At 39.1% G+C, this 24,150-nt stretch overlaps 1 protein-coding gene across 1 annotated transcript in view; it reads right to left on the minus strand.

Annotated features, from left to right (window-relative positions):
- The window catches only part of SMCHD1 (structural maintenance of chromosomes flexible hinge domain containing 1), a 160,254-nt gene that overhangs the window by 133,276 nt on the left and 2,828 nt on the right, over nucleotides 1–24,150 (minus strand). The window contains exons 2-5 of the mRNA XM_054460294.2: nucleotides 15,724–15,799; nucleotides 14,932–15,093; nucleotides 2,343–2,425; nucleotides 1,561–1,691 (exon numbers count right to left, since the gene is read on the minus strand). Coding sequence (XP_054316269.1) covers nucleotides 1,561–1,691; nucleotides 2,343–2,425; nucleotides 14,932–15,093; nucleotides 15,724–15,799 — 452 coding nt within the window. The remainder of the gene's footprint in view (nucleotides 1–1,560; nucleotides 1,692–2,342; nucleotides 2,426–14,931; nucleotides 15,094–15,723; nucleotides 15,800–24,150) is intronic.

Consider the following 24,150-nt stretch of genomic DNA (forward strand, 5'->3'; position numbering starts at 1 on the left):
ATCCTATCCTTACACTATTAAAGACGGTGGTCTTTGCCTTCTCCCTGGCTTTTTATAAATCCTTTAAATGCCACCATTTATGAAAATGGTGAAATAGAATGGTTGTGGAAAAATCTAGGCCAGGTGCAGTGGCTCACGCCTGTAATCCTAGCACTATGGGAGGCTGAAGAGGGCAGATAACCTGAGGTCAGGAGTTCGAGACCAGACTGGCCAACATGGTGAAACCCCGTCTCTACTAAACATACAAAAAATAGCCAGGCATGGTGGTGGGTGCCTGTAGTCGCAGCTACTCGGGAGGCTGAGGCAGAAGAATCGTTTGAACCTGGGAGGCAGAGGTTGCAGTGAGCCGAGATTGCACCACTGCACTTCAGTCTGGATGACAGAGCAAGACTCTGTCTCCAAACAAAAAAAAAAAAAAAAAAAAAAAAAAAAGGCTGAGGTCAGGAATGAGAATAACTAAAATGACAGCTTCTATAGCTTATATTTATTGACTGTTTACCATATGCCAGGCTCTGTCCTAAGGATTTTACATGTACTAACTCACTTAGTTGTCATAAAACCTCATGGGATTATTATCCCCATGTTATGGCTATGTAAGCTGAGGCACAGAGAAGTAAAGTAAGTTGACCAATGTCGCACAATTAGTAAGTGGCAAGGCTAGAATCCAAACCAGGTTCAAATGATACAAGAGTCTTTGTTTTTCATACTACCTTGTCTCTTAAATGGCACTGTTAAGTCTTTACTAATTTAATTAAAATTCTGAGGGTGCTGAAATTTTAGAAGACCAATGTTTTAGCTATATTAACACACTGAGATTGATCCTTAAACATGGGTGACTTTTCTTGACAAGGTAAAGAACAAAGTAGGTTATGAACACACACCAACTATTTAATAAGAATGACAAGAGACTCTTCCCAAGTATGTTGTTAGAAGTAGAGCAACATAGCTTAAAATATCAAAAGACTTGTGGGTCAAAGCTCTTCTTACTAGAGTTCCACTAATATCCCAAGAATCTAAATCTTTTTTATGTCTGATGGCTGTTAGCATATTTTGTTTCCCTGTGACATCCTCATTCAGGATATTTTCTACAAGCACATTCTGATATATAACTCCACTAGATTCCACTCCTGAATGTTTTGCAAAAAGAGCTCTGAAAGTAGAGCAACAGTGAGCTCCACAGAACCACATGCAGTTTTAGACATTTTGCAAATGGTATGAAGCAATTTCTAAAGCCCATTTTAAAACGATTCTACTGCTATAGAGGCTATACAGAGTTAGGAAAGGGGAAAAGGGAAAAGTTCTAAGGTACCCAACATATCAACTCCTAAATACCTCAGGAAATGCAAAATAAGCTGTTTAATGCAAAGGCACAATATTATATAGTTCTATTTCTGAGTATCAACCATAAAAATTCTATAATATAAAACCTAAATAAACATGTGAATAACAGTAAAACCTCCAATGTATCATATGCATCCAAAGGCATACCACTTTTTTATCCTTACTAAAATACATAGCTACCCACAAAAAAAAAAAAAAAAAAAAGTAAGGTTTTCTAACCTTTCAAAGTCACCTTGCCTTGTGAATTTTGACAACCTATACACGGCCCAGTTGTTAAGCTGTTTAGAGGTCATTCCTCTTCCATTATCTATCACTGCAACAGCAGGTTTTCCTTGTGTTTCATCAAAAAGCTATGAAACAAAATAAGTTCAAAAAGACAGGAAAAGTCAAATCAATATTTAAAACATGAAAAGTCAAACATGAAAAAAATGACTCAACAGGCTCACTTATACATTACTGATGGAAGTGCAAATTAATACAATTTTCTGAAAGGCACTTCAGCAGCAGTAAGTATCAAAAAGCCTCAGAATTCTTCATGTCCTTTAGCCTAGAAATTCCATTTCTCAGAATTCAACTTAAGGAAATATTCAGAGACATGTACAAAGGTGTGCAAGAATGTTCATCATTCCAGCATTCCTTCCAGTGGCAAAAATACAGAAAAAAATTCTAAATGTTCAAAAACAGAACACAACTACACAATTTATATTATAGCCAATAAGCCACTGCAACAACAGATTATATTGCAGAACATTCATGATATAATACATGTTAACAATGTACTGTTAAGGGAAAGTAGAAGATTACAAAAAACCAAAGGTACATATACATGTATACATATATGCATAGGAAAAAAACATGAAAAAATTTTAACAATGGATGAAGAGATATCTGACAATTATTTCTACTTTTAGTTTTATCTCTATTTTCTAATTTTCTCCAATAAACTTTTATTACTCTTACAAAAGGAAAAGTTAAATTGCTTTACAGTATTATTTCCTTACCAATTTGATCTGTATTCTTCTAACCCCAATGTTACGAGAAGTAGCAGACAATGAATTGTCAATTAATTCCGCAAGAGCAAATGCTGCAAGAGATTAAGAAAACATTGCTTAACTTTTCCCTTCCACATACTTTATATAAAAGTTCAAAGAAGAAGAAACTATCAAGTACCTTAAAGCCAAAGAGCTAGAATTAAAGTATTATCCTGATCCTAATGACATAATACATAATAAACGCATCATCACCAATCACCACCAGCATCAAAAAAGCAGTCATTAATCAGTACTTGTATGGCACTATACAGCATGAGTCAGCCAGCCATGATTCCTGGCTTCAAGGAATTTATAATCTAAAGACAGACATACAGACATTAAGAGACAAACAGAAGACCATAACCATAAAATCAAATAGTCTGCAGTATGTAAGTACATCATGCACAAGTCCAAAGTAAGCACATTTAGAAATACGAGGGCAAATATAAAGTGATAATAAGTGTCTTTTAAAAAAATTTCCTATACTGCTCTTCTGCAAGATAAGTGTCTCTTGAAAGCTAATTTGGATATAGAATTCTTATGACTAACAAATTTTTCAAGTGGCAGAATACATCTGCTCAACTGACACAGAACTGCTATAGATTCACTACCACACCACCAACCTGACATTCAATTTATCACTGCCTCAACATTAACTAATATTCTCCTTTCTTCAAGGTCACTATTCACACTATTTCCTGCTTTTATCCCCTTAGTAAAAAGAAAGGGAACATATCAAATTTACGTATCTTAATTCTGCAGAAGCTTAACCCAACAAAAGCTGTAATTAATCCAAAGTAGCACTTCAGGCTGGATGTGGTGGCTCACACCTGTAATCCCAACACTTTGGGAGGCCGAGGCAGGCTAATGACATGAGGTCAGGAGTTTGAGACCAGCCTGGCCAACACAGTGAAACCCCATCTCTATTAAAAATACAAAAAAATAGCTGGGCGTGGTAGCTGGTGCCTATAATCCCAGCTACTCGGGAGGCTGAGGCAGGAGAATCGCTTGAACCTGGGAGGCAGAGGTTGCAGTGAGCCGAGATTGCACCACTATACTCCAGCCTGGGCAACAGAGCGAGACTCTATCTCAAAAACAAAACAAAACAAGTAGCACTCCAGCAAGCACTTCTACTCACCCTAAACACTCCAAGGACAGCTATGTTTATAAACGAATTGCAAAGAAGTTACCACAAATCAGATTACGTACAAAGGTCTGGCTAAGGTAATAACTCCAGAAAATGAAAAAGGGACGCTGCAGGAAATGGCAGGAAAAGAAACTTAAAGAGAAATTTGGAAGGAAGAAATGAGTAGAATTTATAATCGATTAGATGAAAAAGAAGAGGGGAAAAAGAAATTTGCTTCATCACACAGGTACAACAGTTACGGCTTGGATCAGCTTACTGAAAGTATAAAAAGAAAAGATCAAGGCCAGGCGCAGTGGCTCATGCCTGTAATCCCAGCACTTTGGGAGGCCGAGGCGGGCGGATCTTCAGGTCAGAAGATCAAGACCATCCTGGCTAACACAGTGAAACCCCGTCTCTACTAAAAAAATACAAAAAAATTAGCCAGGCGTGCTGGTGGGCGCCTGTAGTCCCAGCTACTCAGCAGACTGAGGCAGCAGAATGGCGTGAACCCGGGAGGCGGAGCTTGCAGTGAGCCGAGATAGCACCACTGCACTCCAGCCTGGGCGACAGAGCAAGACTCTGTCTCAAAAAAAAAAAAAAAAAAAAAGAAAAGATCAACATGAGTTGAAGAAATGTCCACCAGAGTCAAAAAGAACCAGAAGTAGGGAAACAGAAGTAGGGAAAGACCCGGGAATGTACTGTAAAGTCACAGAAATCAAGGCAAGATTTTAAACAGTGGGGTTTTCTGCTTATCCATATAATGATGGTATGAATGAAAAATGATATGGTTTTCAACTGACATGGTTTCAACTGATATGGTTTTCGTATCATTTCATAATGATGGTATGATGAAAACTGATCAATATGAAACATAAACTACATTAAGAGTTTAAAATGAATACTTCTGTTGACTCTATAATTATACACTTAGCAATTTATCCCCAGGAAAATAAAGATTCATGGGCCAGGTGCAGTGGCTCACGCCTGTAATCTCAGCACTTTGGGAGGTCAAGACGGGCAGATCGCCTGATCAATATGAAACATAAACTACATTAAGAGTTTAAAATGAATACTTCTGTTGACTCTATAATTATACACTTAGCAATTTATCCCCAGGAAAATAAAGATTCATGGGCCAGGTGCAGTGGCTCACGCCTGTAATCTCAGCACTTTGGGAGGTCAAGACGGGCAGATCGCCTGAGGTCAGGGGTTTGAGACCAGCCTGACCAACATGGAGAAACCCTATCTCTACTAAAAATACAAAATTAGCCGGGTGTGGTAGTGCATGCCTGTAATCCCAGCTACTTGGGAGGCTGAGGCAGGGGAATTGCTTGAACCCAGGAGGCGGAGGTTGCGGTGAGCCGAGATCACGCCATTGCACTCCAGCCTGGGCAACAAGCGAAACTCCATCTCAAAAAAAAAAAAAAAAAAAATTAAAAGAGTCACTCAGTTTTTTTTTTTTTTTTTTTTAGATGCAGTCTCCCTCTGGTGCCCAGGCTGGAGTGGCAGTGGCATGATCTCAGCTCACTACAAGCTCCGCCTCCCAGGTTCAAGCGATTCTCCTGTCTCAGCCTCTTGAGTAGTTGGAATTACAGGCACCCACCTCCATGCCTGGCCAATTTTTGTATTTTTAGTAGAGACAGGGTTTCACCATGTTGGCCAGGATGGTCTCGAGCTCCTGACCTCAAGTAATCTGCCCGCCGTGGCTTTCCAAAGTGCTGGAATTACAGGCGTGAGCCCAGCCAGATTCACTCAATTTTAAAATATTTAAGCACCTATGTGCCAGGCATTGTTCTAGGAACTGAACAAAGCAGATGAAGGTTCTGTTCTTAGGGATTTAACATTCTAATGGAGGAATATGGGAAAGAAAATATAATCATAATAAATAAATTCTATAGCATGTTAGAAGATGGTTTGTGTAATGGAGAAAAAAGAAACAGCAGAGAAATGAAATCAAGTAACAGTAAAGACACAGAAGGAATACAGCTGCAATTAAATAGAGTAAGTTTTGTTGAGAACACAACAGATAACCAAGACTTGGAGGAAGTGAAGAAATGAGTGCAGGGCTAACTGGAAGAAAAGCATTCCAAGCAGAGGGCCCTAAGCTGAGAATATGGATGGCACTGAAGGGGAGTGAAAAAGTAAGAAAGGTAGTAGAAACAAAGTCAGAGAAGTACAAAGCAGAGCTAGTAAGTCCCTGCAGGCAACTGTAACGACTTTGGCGTTTACTCTTAGTGAAACGGGGAGCCATGAGTGTTTTCAGCAGAGAGTGACACAGTCTAATTTCTCAAACCTTTTATGGACAGGGATGAAAAGACAGGTACCAGTAACTACCAGTTAGTGTAATCTGGGTGATACAATGGTGCCTCCAGACCAGGTGGTAGCAACAGAAATGGTGAGAAATGGTCATTTTAAGATAAAACATTCAGAATAGGACCCAAAGGATTTTCTGTCAGATTAAATAAGAGGTATGAGAAATACAAGTATCAACTTGATTTTTGGCCTGTGCAGCAGGAAGGACACAGTAATAATCAATTCAGATAGGGGGAACTACGTGTGGTATAAAATTCAGTGAGTAGACGAGGGTTCCCATTTTAGACATCCTAGGAGATGCCACATGGGCAGCTGGATGGATAAAACTGGACTTCAAGAGATAAACCCGGCACCATTTTCTTTTTTTTTTTTTCTTTTATTATTATTATTATTATTATTATTATTATTATACTTTAGGTTTTATGGTACATGTGCGCAATGTGCAGGTAAGTTACATATGTATACATGTGCCATGCTGGTGCGCTGCACCCACCAACTCGTTATCTAGCATTAGGTATATCTCCCAATGCCATCCCTCCCCCCTCCCCCCACACCACAACAGTCCCCAGAGTGTGATGTTCCCCTTCCTGTGTCCATGTGTTCTCATTGTTCAATTCCCACCTATGAGTGAGAATATGTGGTGTTTGGTTTTTTGTTCTTGCGACAGTTTACTGAGAATGATGATTTCCAATTTCATCCATGTCCCTACAAAGGACATGAACTCATCATTTTTTATGGCTGCATAGTATTCCATGGTGTATATGTGCCACATTTTCTTAATCCAGTCTATCATTGTTGGACATTTGGGTTGGTTCCAAGTCTTTGCTATTGTGAATAATGCCGCAATAAACATACGTGTGCATGTGTCTTTATAGCAGCATGATTTATAGTCCTTTGGGTATATACCCAGTAATGGGATGGCTGGGTCGAATGGAATTTCTAGTTCTAGATCCCTGAGGAATTGCCACACTGACTTCCACAAGGGTTGAACTAGTTTACAGTCCCACCAACAGTGTAAAAGTGTTCCTATTTCTCCACATCCTCTCCAGCACCTGTTGTTTCCTGACTTTTTAATGATTGCCATTCTAACTGGTATGAGATGGTATCTCATTGTGGTTTTGATTTGCATTTCTCTGATGGCCAGTGATGGTGAGCATTTTTTCATGTGTTTTTTGGCTGCATAAATGTCTTCTTTTGAGAAGTGTCTGTTCATGTCCTTCGCCGACTTTTTGATGGGGTTGTTTGTTTTTTTCTTGTAAATTTGTTGGAGTTCATTCTAGATTCTGGATATTAGCCCTTTGTCAGATGAGTAGGTTGCGAAAATTTTCTCCCATTTTGTAGGTTGCCTGTTCACTCTGATGGTAGTTTCTTTTGCTGTGCAGAAGCTCTTGAATTTAATTAGATCCCATTTGTCAATTTTGGCTTTTGTTGCCATTGCTTTTGGTGTTTTAGACATGAAGTCCTTGCCCATGCCTATGTCCTGAATGGTAATGCCTACGTTTTCTTCTAGGGTTTTTATGGTTTTAGGTCTAACATTTAAGTCTTTAATCCATCTTGAATTGATTTTTGTATAAGGTGTAAGGAAGGGATCCAGTTTCAGCTTTCTACATATGGCTAGCCAGTTTTCCCAGCACCATTTATTAAACAGGGAATCCTTTCCCCATTTCTTGTTTTTGTCAGGTTTGTCAAAGATCAGATACTTGTAGATATGTGGCATTATTTCTGATGGCTCTGTTCTGTTCCATTGATCTATATCTCTGTTTTGGTACCAGTACCATGTTGTTTTGGTTACTGTAGCCTTGTAGTATAGTTTGAAGTCAGGTAGTGTGATGCCTCCAGCTTTGTTCTTTTGGCTTAGGATTGACTTGGTGATGCGGGCTCTTTTTTGGTTCCATATGAACTTTAAAGTAGTTTTTTCCAATTCTGTGAAGAAAGTCATTGGTAGCTTGATGGGGATGGCATTGAATCTATAAATTACCTTGGGCAGTATGGCCATTTTCATGATATTGATTCTTCCTACCCATGAGCATGGAATGTTCTTCCATTTGTTTGTATCCTCTTTTATTTCCTTGAGCAGTGGTTTGTAGTTCTCCTTGAAGAGGTCTTTCACATCCCTTGTAAGTTGGATTCCTAGGTATTTTATTCTCTTTGAAGCAATTGTGAATGGGAGTTCACTCATGATTTGGCTCTCTGTTTGTCTGTTATTGATGTATAAGAATGCTTGTGATTTTTGCACATTGATTTTGTATCCTGAGACTTTGCTGAAATTGCTTACCAGCTTAAGGAGATTTTGGGCTGAGACAATGGGGTTTTCTAGATATACTATCATGTCATCTGCAAACAGGGACAATTTGACTTCCTCTTTTCCTAACTGAATACCCTTGATTTCCTTCTCCTGCCTGATTGCCCTGGCCAGAACTTCCAACACTATGTTGAATAGAAGTGGTGAGAGAGGGCATCCCTGTCTTGTGCCGGTTTTCAAAGGGAATGCTTCCAGTTTTTGCCCATTCAGTATGATATTGGCTGTGGGTTTGTCATAAATAGCTCTTATTATTTTGAGATACGTCCCATCAATTCCTAATTTATTGAGAGTTTTTAGCATGAAGGGTTGTTGAATTTTGTCAAAGGCCTTTTCTGCATCTATTGAGATAATCATGTGGTTTTTGTCTTTGGTTCTGTTTATATGCTGGATTACATTTATTGATTTGCGTATATTGAACCAGCCTTGCATCCCAGGGATGAAGCCCACTTGATCATGGTGGATAAGCTTTTTGATGTGCTGCTGGATTCTGTTTGCCAGTATTTTATTGAGGATTTTTGCATCAATGTTCATCAAGGATATTGGTCTAAAATTCTCTTTTTTTGTTGTGTCTCTGCCAGGCTTTGGTATCAGGATGATGCTGGCCTCATAAAATGAGTTAGGGAGGATTCCCTCTTTTTCTATTGATTGGAATAGTTTCAGAAGGAATGGTACCAGCTCCTCCTTGTACCTCTGGTAGAATTCGGCTGTGAATCCATCTGGACCTGGACTTTTTTTGGTTGGTAAGCTATTGATTATTGCCACAATTTCAGCTCCTGTTATTGGTCTATTCAGAGATTCAACTTCTTCCTGGTTTAGTCTTGGGAGGGTGTATGTGTTGAGGAATTTATCCATTTCTTCTAGATTTTCTAGTTTATTTGCATAGAGGTGTTTGTAATATTCTCTGATGGTAGTTTGTATTTCTGTGGGATCGGTGGTGATATCCCCTTTATCATTTTTTATTGCATCTATTTGATTCTTCTCTCTTTTTTTCTTTATTAATCTTGCTAGCAGTCTATCAATTTTGTTGATCCTTTCAAAAAACCAGCTCCTGGATTCATTGATTTTTTGAAGGGTTTTTTGTGTCTCTATTTCCTTCAGTTCTGCTCTGATTTTAGTTATTTCTTGCCTTCTGCTAGCTCTTTTGAATGTGTTTGCTCTTGCTTTTCTAGTTCTTTTAATTGTGATGTTAGGGTGTCAATTTTGGATCTTTCCTGCTTTCTCTTGTGGGCATTTAGTGCTATCAATTTCCCTCTACACACTGCTTTGAATGCATCCCAGAGATTCTAGTATGTTGTGTCTTGGTTCTCGTTGGTTTCAAAGAACATCTTTATTTCTGCCTTCATTTCGTTATGTACCCAGTAGTCATTCAGGAGCAGGTTGTTCAGTTTCCACGTAGTTGAGCGGTTTTGAGTGAGAGTCTTAATCCTGAGTTCTAGCTTGATTGCACTGTGATCTGAGAGACAGTTTGTTACAATTTCTGTTCTTTTACATTTATTGAGGAGAGCTTTACTTCCAAGTATATGGTCAATTTTGGAATAGGTGTGGTGTGGTGCTGAAAAAAACGTATATTCTGTTGATATGGGGTGGAGAGTTCTGTAGATGTCTATTAGGTCCGCTTGGTGCAGAGCTGAGTTCAATTCCTGGGTATCCTTGTTGACTTTCTGTCTCGTTGATCTGTCTAATGTTGATAGTGGGGTGTTAAAGTCTCCCGTTATTAATGTGTGGGAGTCTAAGTCTCTTTGTAGGTCACTCAGGACTTGCTTTATGAATCTGGGTGCTCCTGTATTGGGTGCATATATATTTAGGATAGTTAGCTCTTCTTGTTGAATTAATCCCTTTACCATTATGTAATGGCCTTCTTTGTCTCTTTTGATCTTTGTTGGTTTAAAGTCTGTTTTATCAGAGACTAGGATTGCAACCCCTGCCTTTTTTTGTTTTCCATTTGCTTGGTAGATCTTCCTCCATCCTTTTATTTTGAGCCTATGTGTGTCTCTGCACGTGAGATGGGTTTCCTGAATACAGCACACTGATGGGTCTTGAGTCTTTATCCAGTTTGCCAGTCTGTGTCTTTTAATTGGAGCATTTAGTCCATTTACATTTAAAGTTAATATTGTTATGTGTGAATTTGATCCTGTCATTATGATGTTAGCTGGATATTTTGCTCGTTAGTTGATGCAGTCTCTTCCTAGTCTCGATGTTCTTTACATTTCGGTATGATTTTGCAGTGGCTGGTACCGGTTGTGCCTTTCCATGTTTAGCGCTTCCTTCAGGAGCTCTTTTAGGGCAGGCCTGGTGGTGACAAAATCTCTCAGCATTTGCTTGTCTGTAAAGTATTTTATTTCTCCTTCACTTATGAAGCTTAGTTTGGCAGGATATGAAATTCTGGGTTGAAAATTCTTTTCTTTAAGAATGTTGAATATTGGCCCCCACTCTCTTCTGGCTTGTAGGGTTTCTGCCGAGAGATCTGCTGTTAGTCTGATGGGCTTCCCTTTGATGGTAACCCGACCTTTCTCTCTGGCTGCCCTTAACATTTTTTCCTTCATTTCAACTTTGGTGAATCTGACAATTACGTGTCTTGGAGTTGCTCTTCTCGAGGAGTATCTTTGTGGCGTTCTCTGCATTTCCTGAATCTGAATGTTGGCCTGCCTTGCTAGATTGTGGAAGTTCTCCTGGATAATATCCTGCAGAGTGTTTTCCAACTTGTTTCCATTCTCCCCGTCACTTTCAGGTATACCAATCAGACGTAGATTTGGTCTTTTCACATAGTCCCACATTTCTTGGAGGCTTTGCTCATTTCTTTTTATTCTTTTTTCTCTAAACTTCCCTTCTCGCTTCATTTCATTCATTTCATCTTCCAGGGCTGATACCCTTTCTTCCATTTGATCGCATCGGCTCCTGAGGCTTCTGCATTCTTCACGTAGTTCTCGAGCCTTGGTTTTCAGCTCCATCAGCTCCTTTAAGCACTTCTCTGTATTGGTTATTCTAGTTATACATTCTTCTAAATTTTTTTCAACGTTTTCAACTTCTTTGCCTTTGGTTTGAATATCCTCCCGTAGCTCGGAGTAATTTGATCGTCTGAAGCCTTCTTCTCTCAGCTCGTCAAAGTCATTCTCCGTCCAGCTTTTTTCGTTGCTGGTGAGGAACTGCGTTCCTTTGGAGGAGGAGAGGTACTCTGGTTTTTAGAGTTTCCAGTTTTTCTGCTCTGTTTTTTCCCCATCTTTGTGGTTTTATCTACTTTTGGTCTTTGATGATGGTGATGTACAGATGGGTTTTTGGTGTGGATGTCCTTTCTGTTAGTTTTCCTTCTAACAGACAGAACCCTCAGCTGCAGGTCTGTTGGAGTACCTGGCCGGCCGTGCGAGGTGTCAGTCTGCCCCTGCTGGGGGGTGCCTCCCAGTTAGGCTGCTCGGGGGTCAGGGGTCAGGGACCCACTTGAGGCAGTCAGCCCGTTCTCAGATCTCCAGCTGCGTGCTGGGAGAACCACTGCTCTCCTCACAGCTGTCAGACAGGGACATTTAAGTCTGCAGAGGTTACTGCTGTCTTTTTGTTTGTCTGTGTCCTGCCCCCAGAGGTGGAGCCTACAGAGGCAGGCAGGCCTCCTTGAGCTGTGGTGGGCTCCACCCAGTTCAAGCTTCCAGGCTGCTTTGTTTACCTAAGCGAGCCTGGGCAATGGCGGGCGCCCCTCCCGCAGCCTCGCTGCCGACTTGCTGTTTGATCTCAGACTGCTGTGCTAGCAATCAGCGAGACTCCGTGGGCGTAGGACCCTCTGAGCCAGGTGCGGGCTATACTCTCCTGGGGCACCGTTTCCTAAGCCCGTCGGAAAAGCACAGTATTCGGGTGGGAGTGGCCCGATTTTCCAGGTGCCGTCTGTCACCCCTGGAAGGGGAACTCCCTGACCCCTTGCGCTTCCCGAGTGAGGCAATGCCTCACCCCTGCTTCGGCTGGCGCACGGTGTGCTCACCCACTGACCTGCGCCCACTGTCTGGCACTCCCTAGTGAGATGAACACGGTACCTCAGATGGAAATGCAGAAATCACCCGTCTTCTGCGTCGCTCGCGCTGGGAGCTGTAGACCGGAGCTGTTCCTATTCGGCCATCTTGGCTCCTCCCCCCCTCTACAAGCACCATTTTCAATATTTAACTAAAAATGACCATTTCTTACCTCTTCCTTGTGAGAGTCACTTCCATAATGATGTTATTTAGAACCACGAGATAGGACCTGATCACCAAGTGAGGAAGTAAGATACAACATAAAGGGCAAGAACTAAGCCCCAAGGCACTTCAACATTAATAAGGTGGGGAGAGAAGAAAGGGCAGGCAGTGAGGTAAGAAGAAAATCAAGGTGCTTATAATCCCAGGGCTCTGAGAGACCAAGGCTGGAGAATAATTTGAGGCCAGCAATTCAAGACCAGCCTGGGCAACATAGTGAGACTCCATCTCTACAAAGAAAATTTTATTATTTTTAATTTTTAGAGAGAGAGTCTCACTCTGTTGCCCAGACTGAGTGCAGGGGTGCAGTCATAGCTCACTATAGCCTCGAATTCCTTGGCTCACTCAAGCAATCCCCCTGCCTCTGCCTCCCAAGTAGCTAAGCAAGGCATGCACCAAAATGTCCAAATAATTCCTGTATTTTTTTGTAAAGATGGGGTCATATTATGTCCCCCAGGCTGGTCCTAAAGTCCTGGTCTCAAGTGATCTTCCTGCCTCAAACTCTCAAAGTGCTGGGATTACAGGTATGAGCTACTGCATCCAGCTACAATTTTTTTTTTTCTTAATTAGCTGGGCATGGTGGTAAGCACTTGCAGTCCTAGTCATTTAGGAGACTGAGGCAGGGGGATTGTTTAAGCTTAGGAGTTTGAGGCTACAGTGTGCTGTGGTCATGTCACTGCAAAAAGGAAGAAAATCAAGAATATGGACCCTCGAAAGTCAAGTGAAAAAAGTATCTCAAAAAGGAAGAAGTGACAAAACAATGTCAAGTAACACTTCAAGAAAAATTAGAACTGAAAATTAAAAATTGATCACTGGATTTAGTTGTTGGTGACCATAAGAGCATGGGTACAGTAGAGTGGTAGGCGAAAACGTCTGGTCAGAGTAGGAAAGAATGGGAGGAAGAGAAGGACTGCTGATAGCGAATGCATTCAACTCTCTGGAGGAGTTTTGCTATAAACAGGATCAATAAATTTTAGGCAGTAGCCAGTGAAGGAAGTAAGACTTTAGTGTTTCTAAGATGGGAGAAGAGCTTTTTTGTACAAAAAGAACAACATGAGAGGTAATAAATGTACTAGTTATATATTCAAGCTCTGAAGTCACTCTCCTAAAGTTTAAATGCTGGCTCCACTACTCACTAGTAGTGTGGCAAGTTACCTAAAATCTCTTAGCCCCAGTTAATTCTGCAAAACAGGATCTTTACCTATATTATTTCCTAACATTAGCTACCACACAGGATTAAGGAGTAAATGAGACAATGCTCATAAGTACTTGGTACAATGCTCATAAGTACTTGGTACAATGCCTGGCACTGTAGCCAATAGTAATGATAGTAGTGGTAGAGTTAAGAAAGCACACAAAGATTTAGTCACAAGAACATTCAGAGTCATTTGTAACCATAACAAAATTAAAAACAACCTAAATGTCTAATAGAAGAACACTGTTGAGACCGGGCACGGCGGCTTATACCTGTAATCCCAGCACTTTGGGAGGCCGAGGCGGGAGGATCACTTGAGGTCAGGAGTTCAAGACCAGCCTGGTCAACATGGTGAAACTCCGTCTCTACTAAAAATACAAAAATTAGCCAGGCATGGTGGTGCCTGCCTGTAATCCCAGCTACTCGGGAGGCAGAGGCAGGAGAATCACTTGAACTCAGGAGGCAGAGGTTGTAGTGAGCCAAGATCACACCACTGCACTCCAGCCTGGGTGACAGAGAGAGACTCTGTCTCAAAAAAAAAAAAAAAAAAAACAAAGAAAAAGAATACTGTTCAAATAAATTATATTACCTAAATATTATCAAAATATACGGAGACATATATATTAAAAGATATTCACTTTATTTTTAAACAAAATGTAGGTTAAAGAAGTATGCACCATATAAAACCATTAAAAATCAAATAATATGAAAAGGTCTGAAATGATAAACACCAAAGTGTTAGTGGTGGTTATGTCTGGGTAGTAGAGATATTCTTTATGTTCTATTTGCTTATCTATGTTTTCTAATTTCCTGCAAACAAGAATACACATATAATGAGAAAAAAATAATTTTAATACAAAAGTTTACGATGAACATGTAAGTAGTATTAGACACTTTGGCAAGTCCTGAAAGAGAGGATTCAGTAAACTAATCGATTTGTAAAGATCACTAGCAAATGGTCCAGAGAAAGGACAGAAACTAGCAAGTAGTAAAGGTAGAAGGAAATGATAAAGACATGGAAATATGGACACAAACTTCTTATTTACGCAATCTAGCTATATGTATTTGCAAAGTAAAACAAGTATTTTCTTAATTGGGAAAGGTCTATGGGAGGCCAGGAAATCAGGAGAAGAGAGTATACAGGAGATGCAAAGCTGTATAGGTACAAGACCCCTTATGAGTTGACAAGAAAAGTTCTACTAGTAGGTTAGCTTTAAAGGAGAGTTTTTTTTCACTGAAGATGACATAGGTAGAAGACATAATAATACCGTGATGAATTTGAGTAAGAAAGAAAACGAGTGGTCTTCTAATAAAGTGTAATAAGAAGATTTATAAAAAGTGAAGGAATGGGATATGTGATCAGGGGATAAAGGCAGGTAATAGTTTATCAAAATTAGTACGAATGGGATACTTACGCAAAGGATTTTGTCCTTCACTGGCATAATATTCATACATGCCACTTTTAACCAGTGTGTCATAGTGAGGTAAGAAGTCAATTCGTTCTTTCGTAGCTGTCAGTAGTAACTGATTGACTGACTGTAGCAGGTATAAGGTGACTCCATCTTTAACAGTTTCATCTGTAATCAAGAGTGAAAATCGTAAGTGCTAGGTCAACATCAGAAACTCAATGAACTTCTAATTGTGAATATACAAATTCTATCTATGAAATATCTTTAATGATGGTAAAGAAAAAACCCCAATCATCTACCTGTAAGCAAAGTCATGTTAAGGATATTAATGAAACAAGCACAAATACTTCCATTCATTTGAAACAATTCTTAATAAGTTAAACTATCACAGGAAATCAGACGAGAATCTAAAATAGAGTAGTGTCAACATGAATGGAGAATGGTTAAATTCAGATGGAATCAAGCATGAAAAACCAGCAAGTCTTGGAAAACTAATTAGGTTAAAAAAAGATAATGGAATAATCCAAGTTGGTTAGGAAAATTAGCTTCAGAAGATTTGTGCTAGGCAGAATCATCTTCTGTAGCCATAACTGATATCAACTATTTTTCTATAATCAAGCTTGAAAAATATAACCTCTGTGCAAACTACGCACATATAGCCAGTTTCCTCCCTCATCCCAACAAATTAACAAAAATCATCAACAGATTTAGATGCATATCTAATAAAAGTTATTGCTATATCATGTACTAGACCTTATTAAATATAAAAGCATGAACTTAGTAACACTGTTTACCTACCAAAATTATCACAGGTAATTTCTTTCCTACTTGTTGTTGTAATAACAAATTTTTCTTCAGGTGAAATGCCAAGTGTCTATCCAAAATAAGAAATAAAATCACTTATTACACAAAGGAAATAAATGTATTATTCAAATTTATAAAAATATGAAAATATTGATAGTACATTATAATTCTGTAATTACTACATTTAGCTAGGAAATATAAAACTCAGTATATCTAAATTTTGCCTTTGCATAATTAATAGTGCATAAATCTATATAAATTACTTACTTAACAAGGTCATTTTTTCTGCTACTATAAGCAACCTAGGAACACTAGTGATTAGGTGGAACGTTTTAAAAGCATTTTAACATCATCAGCAGGACCCACCCAGACAAAAGACATAGTATTTCATACCAACCTACAAGTTATCAACTTATTTGGAACAAAGCTTTAACATAACTCATGTTCATATAGACTAGATATTTAAGTATGCAAAAACAAAATAGAAGAAAACAGAAGTTAGCATTTTATAGCACGGAGGGAAGAATAGCCATGCTTTGTAAGACATACAGGTCCATTCAAATGAATAACTTTAAAAATTAAAGCAAATTATAAATTAGAGGGAAACTGGCTGGGCATGGTAGCTCACACCTGTAATCCCAGCACTTTGGGAGGCTGAGGCCGTCGGATCACAAGGTCAGGAGTTCGAGACCAGCCCGACCAACATAGTGAAACCCCGTCTCTACTAAAAATACAAAAATTAGCCAGGTGTGGTGGCACACACCTGTAATCCCAGCTACTCAGGAGGCCAAGGCAGGAGAATCACTTGAACTGGGGAGGCGGAGGTTGCAGTGAGCCAAGGTCATGCCACTGCACTCCAGCCTGAACAACAGAACAAGACTCCGTCTCAAAGAAAAAAAAAAAAAATTAGAGGGAAATTGCAACAAGAAACAAAAGGTTGACAAGGATCAACAAAGAGAAAAAGTAAAAACACAAAAAAATGAAAAGGAGAAAATACAAATGACCAACTAACACATGAACTGTAAAATCACATTAATCAAAAAATGAGAATTAGAAAAGTAGTTAACATTTTCATTTACATTAGAACTAAAACATACATGCTCTGTCTAAAATGAAACAATACAGCAATATATAGTCAAGAGAAAAGGCTTCTGTTTCAGGTAGTAATGGACTAGTCTAAAGATTAACATTCTTATTGAAAACAGCTAAAAAATCTAGACTAGTAATACTCAAATCTTCAAAAATGATATTAATAAAAACCATTATTGCTCACCACTTGGATGAGCTAGGGCACCAACTTCTTACTCTGAACATTGACAAATTAAAGGGAAAGAACAAATTATTTACACTGCTTTTCTTGTATCAATGATACTTCAGGATAACCAAAATAGCTCTGGCTGATGAGGCAAAGTTGTTCCTTAAAGAATTCCAGCTAATAAACACAGGAGGAATGGCAAATCAGATCAAAACTTCCTTATGGAGGAATCCTGCTGAAATCACGTGAATCCCAAGATTTTAATGTTAGCATTGCTATGAGTGGGTGAAACACCCACACATCATGTGCCTCCCAATGTAATGCCATATGAAGTATCAGTACTACCTATAAAGCATTCTTTGCCTCCTGACCCCAAAGAAGCTGAACCTAAATCAAATCAAGCTTTAAAGCTAACTTTTAGTTTACAGAATATATATGGAGATAAAACAAATTAAGTAACACCAAAAAAGAGCACAAACAAATCCATAATGTGGAATATTAAAGACCTAGTTGATTTCTTCAAGAGGTCAACTGCAGGAAAACTAAAGAGACTGGGGGAGGAGGAATTTGCTCAAATGCTTTAAATTGAAAAAAATTAGGAAACACAAAAAAACAAGTTTAATGTGAGGACTATGTCAGATCCTGATTTAAACAAACCAACTATAAAAAGATACTTTTAAACATTCAGAGAACTCAATATGGACAGGGACATTAGACAATATTAAAAATGCTTAATTTTAATGGTTTGATAATACATATTCATGCTGAAGCATATGGGGTGAAATGACCTAAGACCTAGAATATGCCTTAAATACATTACAAAAACAAAAATGATGCTAGTGTGGTAAATTCCTGTTAACTTGAATCTGGATGAGTACACTGGGGTTCATAACATGATTCTCTCTTTGTATGTGTCTGAAGCTTTTCATAAGAAAATTTCTACTTTAAAATATCCTGGAATAGGCCGGGTGCGGTGGCTCAAGCCTGTAATCCCAGCACTTTGGGAGGCTGAGGAGGGTGGATCACGAGGGCAGGAGATCAAGATCATTCTGGCTAACACGGTGAAACCTCATCTCTACTAAAAGTACAAAAAAATTAGCCGGGCGTGGTGGCAGGCGCCTGTAGTCCCAGCTACTCGGGAGGCTGAAGAAGGAGAGAATGGCATGAACATGGGAGGCGGAGCTGGCAGTGAAATGAGATCGCGCCACTGCACTCCAGCCTGGGCGACAGAGCGAGACTCCATCTTAAAAAAAAAAAAAAATTCCTGGAATAGACCAGTGGAAGAGAATAGAGGGCCCTGAGACAGGTCCACATATATATGGATGGAGAGCCTAGCAAACAAGAGAGGTGACATTACAAATTAGTGGGGAAAGAATAAACTATCCAATGAATGATATTATGACAACTAGTTGTCTCAACACGGAAACAGATAAAATCCACACCTTAACTTAGACAAAAATAAATTCCAGGAGAATTAAAGCAGCTGTACATTAGCCCAAAATTGTAAAAGAATACAAAGGGAAATAATTTTGAGTGAGCATAAAGGGATTTCTGAAAAGGTACAAACAGTGGGCCAGGCACAGTGGTTCACGGCTGTAATCCCAGCACTCTGGGAGGCCAAGGTGGGTGGACTGCTTGAGCTCAGGAGTTCAAGACCAGCCTAGGCAATGTGGTAAAACCCCATCTCTACAAAAAATGGAAAAAAAAAAATAGCTCGGCATGGTGGTGCACAGGTGTAGTCACAACCACTCAAGAGGCTCAGGTTGGAGGATCCCCTGAGCCTGGCAGGCCAAGGCTGCAGTGAGCCATGATCACACACTACTGCACTCCAGCTTGGGTGACTTTTGAGTGAGACCCTGTCTCAAAAGATGCAAATAGCACAAGTCATAAATAAAAAGACCAGACAACATAAAAAGATCAACATCACTAGTTATCAGAGAAATTAATATAACTTATTATCATCAGGTAGGCAAAAGTGTTAAATTCTGAGCCCATCAAGTGTAGACCTCTGTACAGAGAAATAGGTACCTTACACACTGCTGATATGACTGAAAAAAAGTCAAACATAAAGAAACTAATTAATTTGGCATACTTTAGTAAACTTAAAAGATACTCATATTCCATGCAATTCCACCCTAGAGAAATAAAGCTATGAACTTAAACTGACTGGGAAGATTCTATTTGTTTAACAGAGACAAAAATGACCTTACAGATTTTTATTAGGTTTCATATAGCCATGACAGTTGTGTATTTTTTAATTCATTACTACTTTCTTATTTCTATGATGTCCCAATTTTTTTTTTTTTTTTTTTGGTTTTTGTTATTGTTGTTGAGACGGAGTCTTGCTCTGTTGCACAGGCTGGAGTGCAATGGCGCAATCTCAGCTCACTGTAAGCTCCACCTCCCAGGTTCACACCATTCTCCTGCCTCTGCCTCTCAAGCAGCTGGGACTACAGGCGTACGCCACCACACCTGGCTAATTTTTGTATTTTTAGTAGAGAGAGTTTCACCATGGTGGCCAGCTGGTCTCAAACTTCTGACCTCAGATGATCTCCCTGCCTTGGCCTCCCAAAGTGCTGGGATTAGAGGCATGAGCCACCAGGCCTGGCCAATGTCCCACTTGTTAAATCACGTAATTATGCATCCTGTAGTTACTGAAAAACTATGTGCAAATGATTTTTTTAAGATCTATGTTCACCTAAACATATATCTAATTATTCCATATAATCCCACATAAGTCTATTATTTTTTATTTTTTACAGATTTTTTGAGTACTCTTCTACGATAATTGCATATAATACTTCATTTAGCCTTCACTAACTACATAGAAGACGCCCCCTATTTCCTAGCTGTCAAATTATTTACGGATAGGAATGCTAGCACCTTATTCTCTTCTTCAAACAATGGCAACTGGGTTATCGTTCCTGACCATCTAATTATATCCAGTTTTGCCTGTATTTTCCTGCACTGGAGCAAGTAGTTCATTTTCTTTTGATTTTTAACCCATATTAAAACCCCACAGATTTTTAACCCATTTTAAAAACCCACAGATTTTTAACCCATTTTAAAAACCCACAGATTTTTAATCCATTTTAAAAACCCACAGATTTTTAATCCATTTTAAAAACCTACAGATTTTTAATCCATTTTAAAAACCCACAGATTTTTAATCCATATTAAAAACCCATAGATTTTTAATCTATAAATCTACTATTATTCAATTAACACACACAAACTATCTTTTTTTTTTTTTAAGTTCCTGGATACATGTGCAGAACATGCAGGTTTGTTACATAGATATACATGTGCCATGGTGGTTTGCCACACCTATCAACCCGTCATCTAGGATCTAAGCCCCACATGCATTAGGTATTTGTCCTAATGCTCTCCCTCTCCTTGCCTCTTACCCTACCAACAGGTCCCCGTGTGTGATGTTCCCCTCCCTATGTTCCTGTGTTCTCATTGTTCAACTCCCACTTATGAGTGAGAACATGCAGTGTTTGGTTTTGTGTTCCTGTGTTAGTTTGCTGAGAATGATGGCTTCCAGCTTCATCCATGTCCCTGCAAAGGACATGATCTCATTCTTTTTTATGGCTGCATAGTATTCCATGGTGTATATGTGCCACATTATCTTCATCCAGTTGATCATCGATAGGCATTTGTGTTGGTCCCAAGTCTTTACTATTGTAAATAGTGCTGCAATAAACTTTAAAATTAATCCATATTAAAAATCCATGGTTTTTAATCCACATCAAAAATCCATATGAAATATCCATGGATTTTTCATCCATATTAAATATCCATGGATTTTTCAGGGGGCATGGTGGCTCATGCCTGTAATCCCAGCACTTTGGGAGGCTGAGGTGGGTAGATCACCTGAGATCAGGAGTTCCAGACCACCCTGGCCAACATGGTAAAATCCCATCTCTACTAAAAATACAAAAATTAGCCAGGCATGATGGCTGGTGCCTGTAATCCCAGCTATATGGAAGGCTGAAGCAGAAGAATCGCTTGAACTTGGGAAGCGGAGGTTGCAGTAAGCCAAGATTGCGCCACTGCACTCCAGCCTGGGTGACAAGAGTGAAACTCCCATCTCAAAAAAAAAAAAACATGGATTTTTAATCTATAAATTTATTATTATTTAATTAAGACAAATAAACTATCTTTGTTTTCCCTGCTTCATCTATAAAAATTATATCTTGAATTCACAATTTTTCTAAGTATTTTATTATTGTTTGTTTGTTTTTTGAGACACAGTCTCGCTCTGCCACCCAGGCTAGAGTGCAGCGGTGCGTTCTCAGCTCGCTGCAACTTCCGACTCCCGGATTCAAGTAATTCTCCCTGCCTCAGCCTCTCGAGTAGCTGGGATTACAGGCACCCGCCACCAGATCTGGCTAATATTTGTATTTTTAGTAGAGACGGGGTTTCACCATGTTGGCCAGGCTGATCTCTAACTCCTGACCTCAGGTGATCCACCCGCCTTGGCCTCCCAAAGTGTTGGCATTACAGGTGTAAGCCACCATGCCATCCCCAACTTCTCTTAAATATTTAAGGACTAACTGACTTGCAGTGCATCAAATGATTACCTACCAAAATGATCAGTTAATTTTACTTTTTAAATTATTTTCTTTCACTATCTCTGAACAACAGGTAATTTTCATCCATGGATTAGTCAGAAAGCACACAGCTTAATTAGCACTGCTCTGAACTCTGCAAACTAGTCAGCTTTTAATGTGGCTCCATTATATTTCGTTACCTTACTATGGCACTTGCTACGCCATTGTTTTCTGCTCTTTTTTTTTTTCAAAATCTCAAGTTTATTGTAGAAATTGATGAGCAAATCTTATATTAAAATACAAAACACCTAGAATAGCCGCACAACAAAAAACATTGGAGCCACACAAAGGAAAATGTAGACGATTTCTTCCAATTGGTGGTGGGGGATATGCACACACAGGACTTAATATCTGGGCATATTTTAGAACTAACCAAATGAGTCATCTTCTAATCGTTGATTCTTCAAGGCCACAAGGGTTCAGGTGAGTCAACAGCTGCTTATCAGAGGTCTAAGGGCTTCTTGCAGATTTGCCCTTTCCATTTCTTCCCTCTCCTTTTCCATGAGGTGAATTTTATTCAAATAACAATTTAGAGCTGGGTGTGGTGGCTCATGCCTGTATTCCCAGCACTTTGGGAGGCCAAGGCAGGTGGACCACCTGAAGTCAGGAGTTCAAGATCAGCCTGGCCAACATGGCAAAACCCCATCTCCACTAAAAGTATAAAAATTAGCCAAGCGTGGTGGCAGGCACCTGTAATCCCAGCTACTCAAGAGGCCGAGGCAGGAGAATCACTTGAACCTGGGAGGCAGATGTTGCAGTAAGCCAAGATGGCACCACTGCACTCCAGCCCGGGCAACAGAGCGAGACTCCGTCTCAAAAAAAATAAATAAATAAGTAACAGTTTAGGATTATCCATAATACTGCCTGACACTACAAACATTTATTGGTTTAATTTACATTTTAACAAAAACTTTAGTATATTGTCTCTTCCCCTAAGGACAAAAGTGATGGTTCTAATAAATAGTGTGGCGTAGTTTAAAAAAAAAAAAAAAAAAAAAAAATATATATATATATGTATATGTATATATAAGCTTTGGAATCAAATTGACCTAAATTCCAATCCCAGTTTCACTGCTTGTTGACCATGTAATCTCACATTATTAATTCAGTGACTTAATTCAGTTCTTCGAGTACGTAATGGAGACAAAGTTATGGGATCCGAGGCATAATCTAATAACGCTTAAAAGAAGTCTAACAACAAAAAAGTTAGCCTTCTCAGCCTTCTTTTTTCTTACTAGTTGGTCCCTCTCATTTCTAACTAAATTTAAAATGTTTTCTAGCAGGATAAAGTGGGAGGAAGGAGGAACAGAATTAGTTAAAAGAAATATTTTCCTTGGTTTTCCAGTTGAAATATTGAAGGAAGGAATAAATACATCTGTTCCCTACAGCAAAGAATGCCATTTGAGTAGTATAACAGAATGAACAGAGGTTCTGGGTTTGAATACTAACTTGAGCTTTACTATCTGAGTAATGAGTCACCATCTCCACGACTGTGTTTATACTTCTGTAATAAAAGGCCAATAATACTTCCTTTATTTATCTAAGAGTTACTGAGACATCTCACAAGAGGGAAACAGTGCATTTCTAGAGGAAGGGTAAAGTAGCAAAACATTTTCAAAAAGCAATTTTAAAATACGAAACAAGAACTTTAAAGATGTGTCTCATCTTTGATCCAGTTCTAAGATTTCAAACTAAGCAAACAATAATAAAGACATAAAAGGCTACGTATTCAAAGATGTTTTTCCACCGGTTGCAGTGGCTCACGCCAGTAATCCCAGCACTTTGGGAGGCGGGTGGATCTCTTGAGCCCAGGAGCTCGAAACTAGCCTGGGCAACACAGCCAAACCCCCGTATGTAAGAAAAATACGAAAAAAAAAAAAATAGCTGGGCATGGTGGCGCTCACCTGTAGTCCTGGCTACTTGGGAGGATCACCTGAGCCCGGGAATATTTGGGCCTGGGAAAATGTTTATCACAGCATTACTTAAAATCAAAAAAATTAAAAGTAATGTAAATGTCAACAGAAAGGAGAGATTCGGTTATGTAAATAGTGGTAGCAAATGGACCATTTCAAATTTTGATTTGAAGACCTACGTTTAAAGACACTTCTGACATTAAGTGAAAAAAATAATAGAATATAAAACACATATTTTAGTAATTTAAAAAATGGAGTGGGAAGGAGGAGGAAGGCTGAAAAGACATAACCTCAGGTGCTAAGAGCAGTCATATAGTAGTTTTACAGCGAGTAAAAGATTTACTTGTTTCCCCCCTCTGGTTCCGTATTTTCTCTAATGTACTGATATTTTTACTATAAACATAATAAACGTAAAAAGTTTCCCTTTTGTAGAATGGTTCTGAATACAAAGCATTCAACAAAAAAGATGAGCATTCATTCACTTTTCAAACAACGGGAATCTACTACATTCAGGCACAGAATTAACTTGAGGGGATAGGTTTTTGTCTTCATTCATTTATCCATTCTAACCTGGGCATTTACAATGTGGCAGGCACAGTTCTAGACGCCGGGACTACAGCTGTGAACAAAAGAAAGT

The sequence above is a fragment of the Pongo pygmaeus genome, chromosome 17 (genome assembly GCF_028885625.2).
Source record: "Pongo pygmaeus isolate AG05252 chromosome 17, NHGRI_mPonPyg2-v2.0_pri, whole genome shotgun sequence".
In the NCBI taxonomy this organism is placed as follows: Eukaryota; Metazoa; Chordata; class Mammalia; order Primates; family Hominidae; genus Pongo; species Pongo pygmaeus.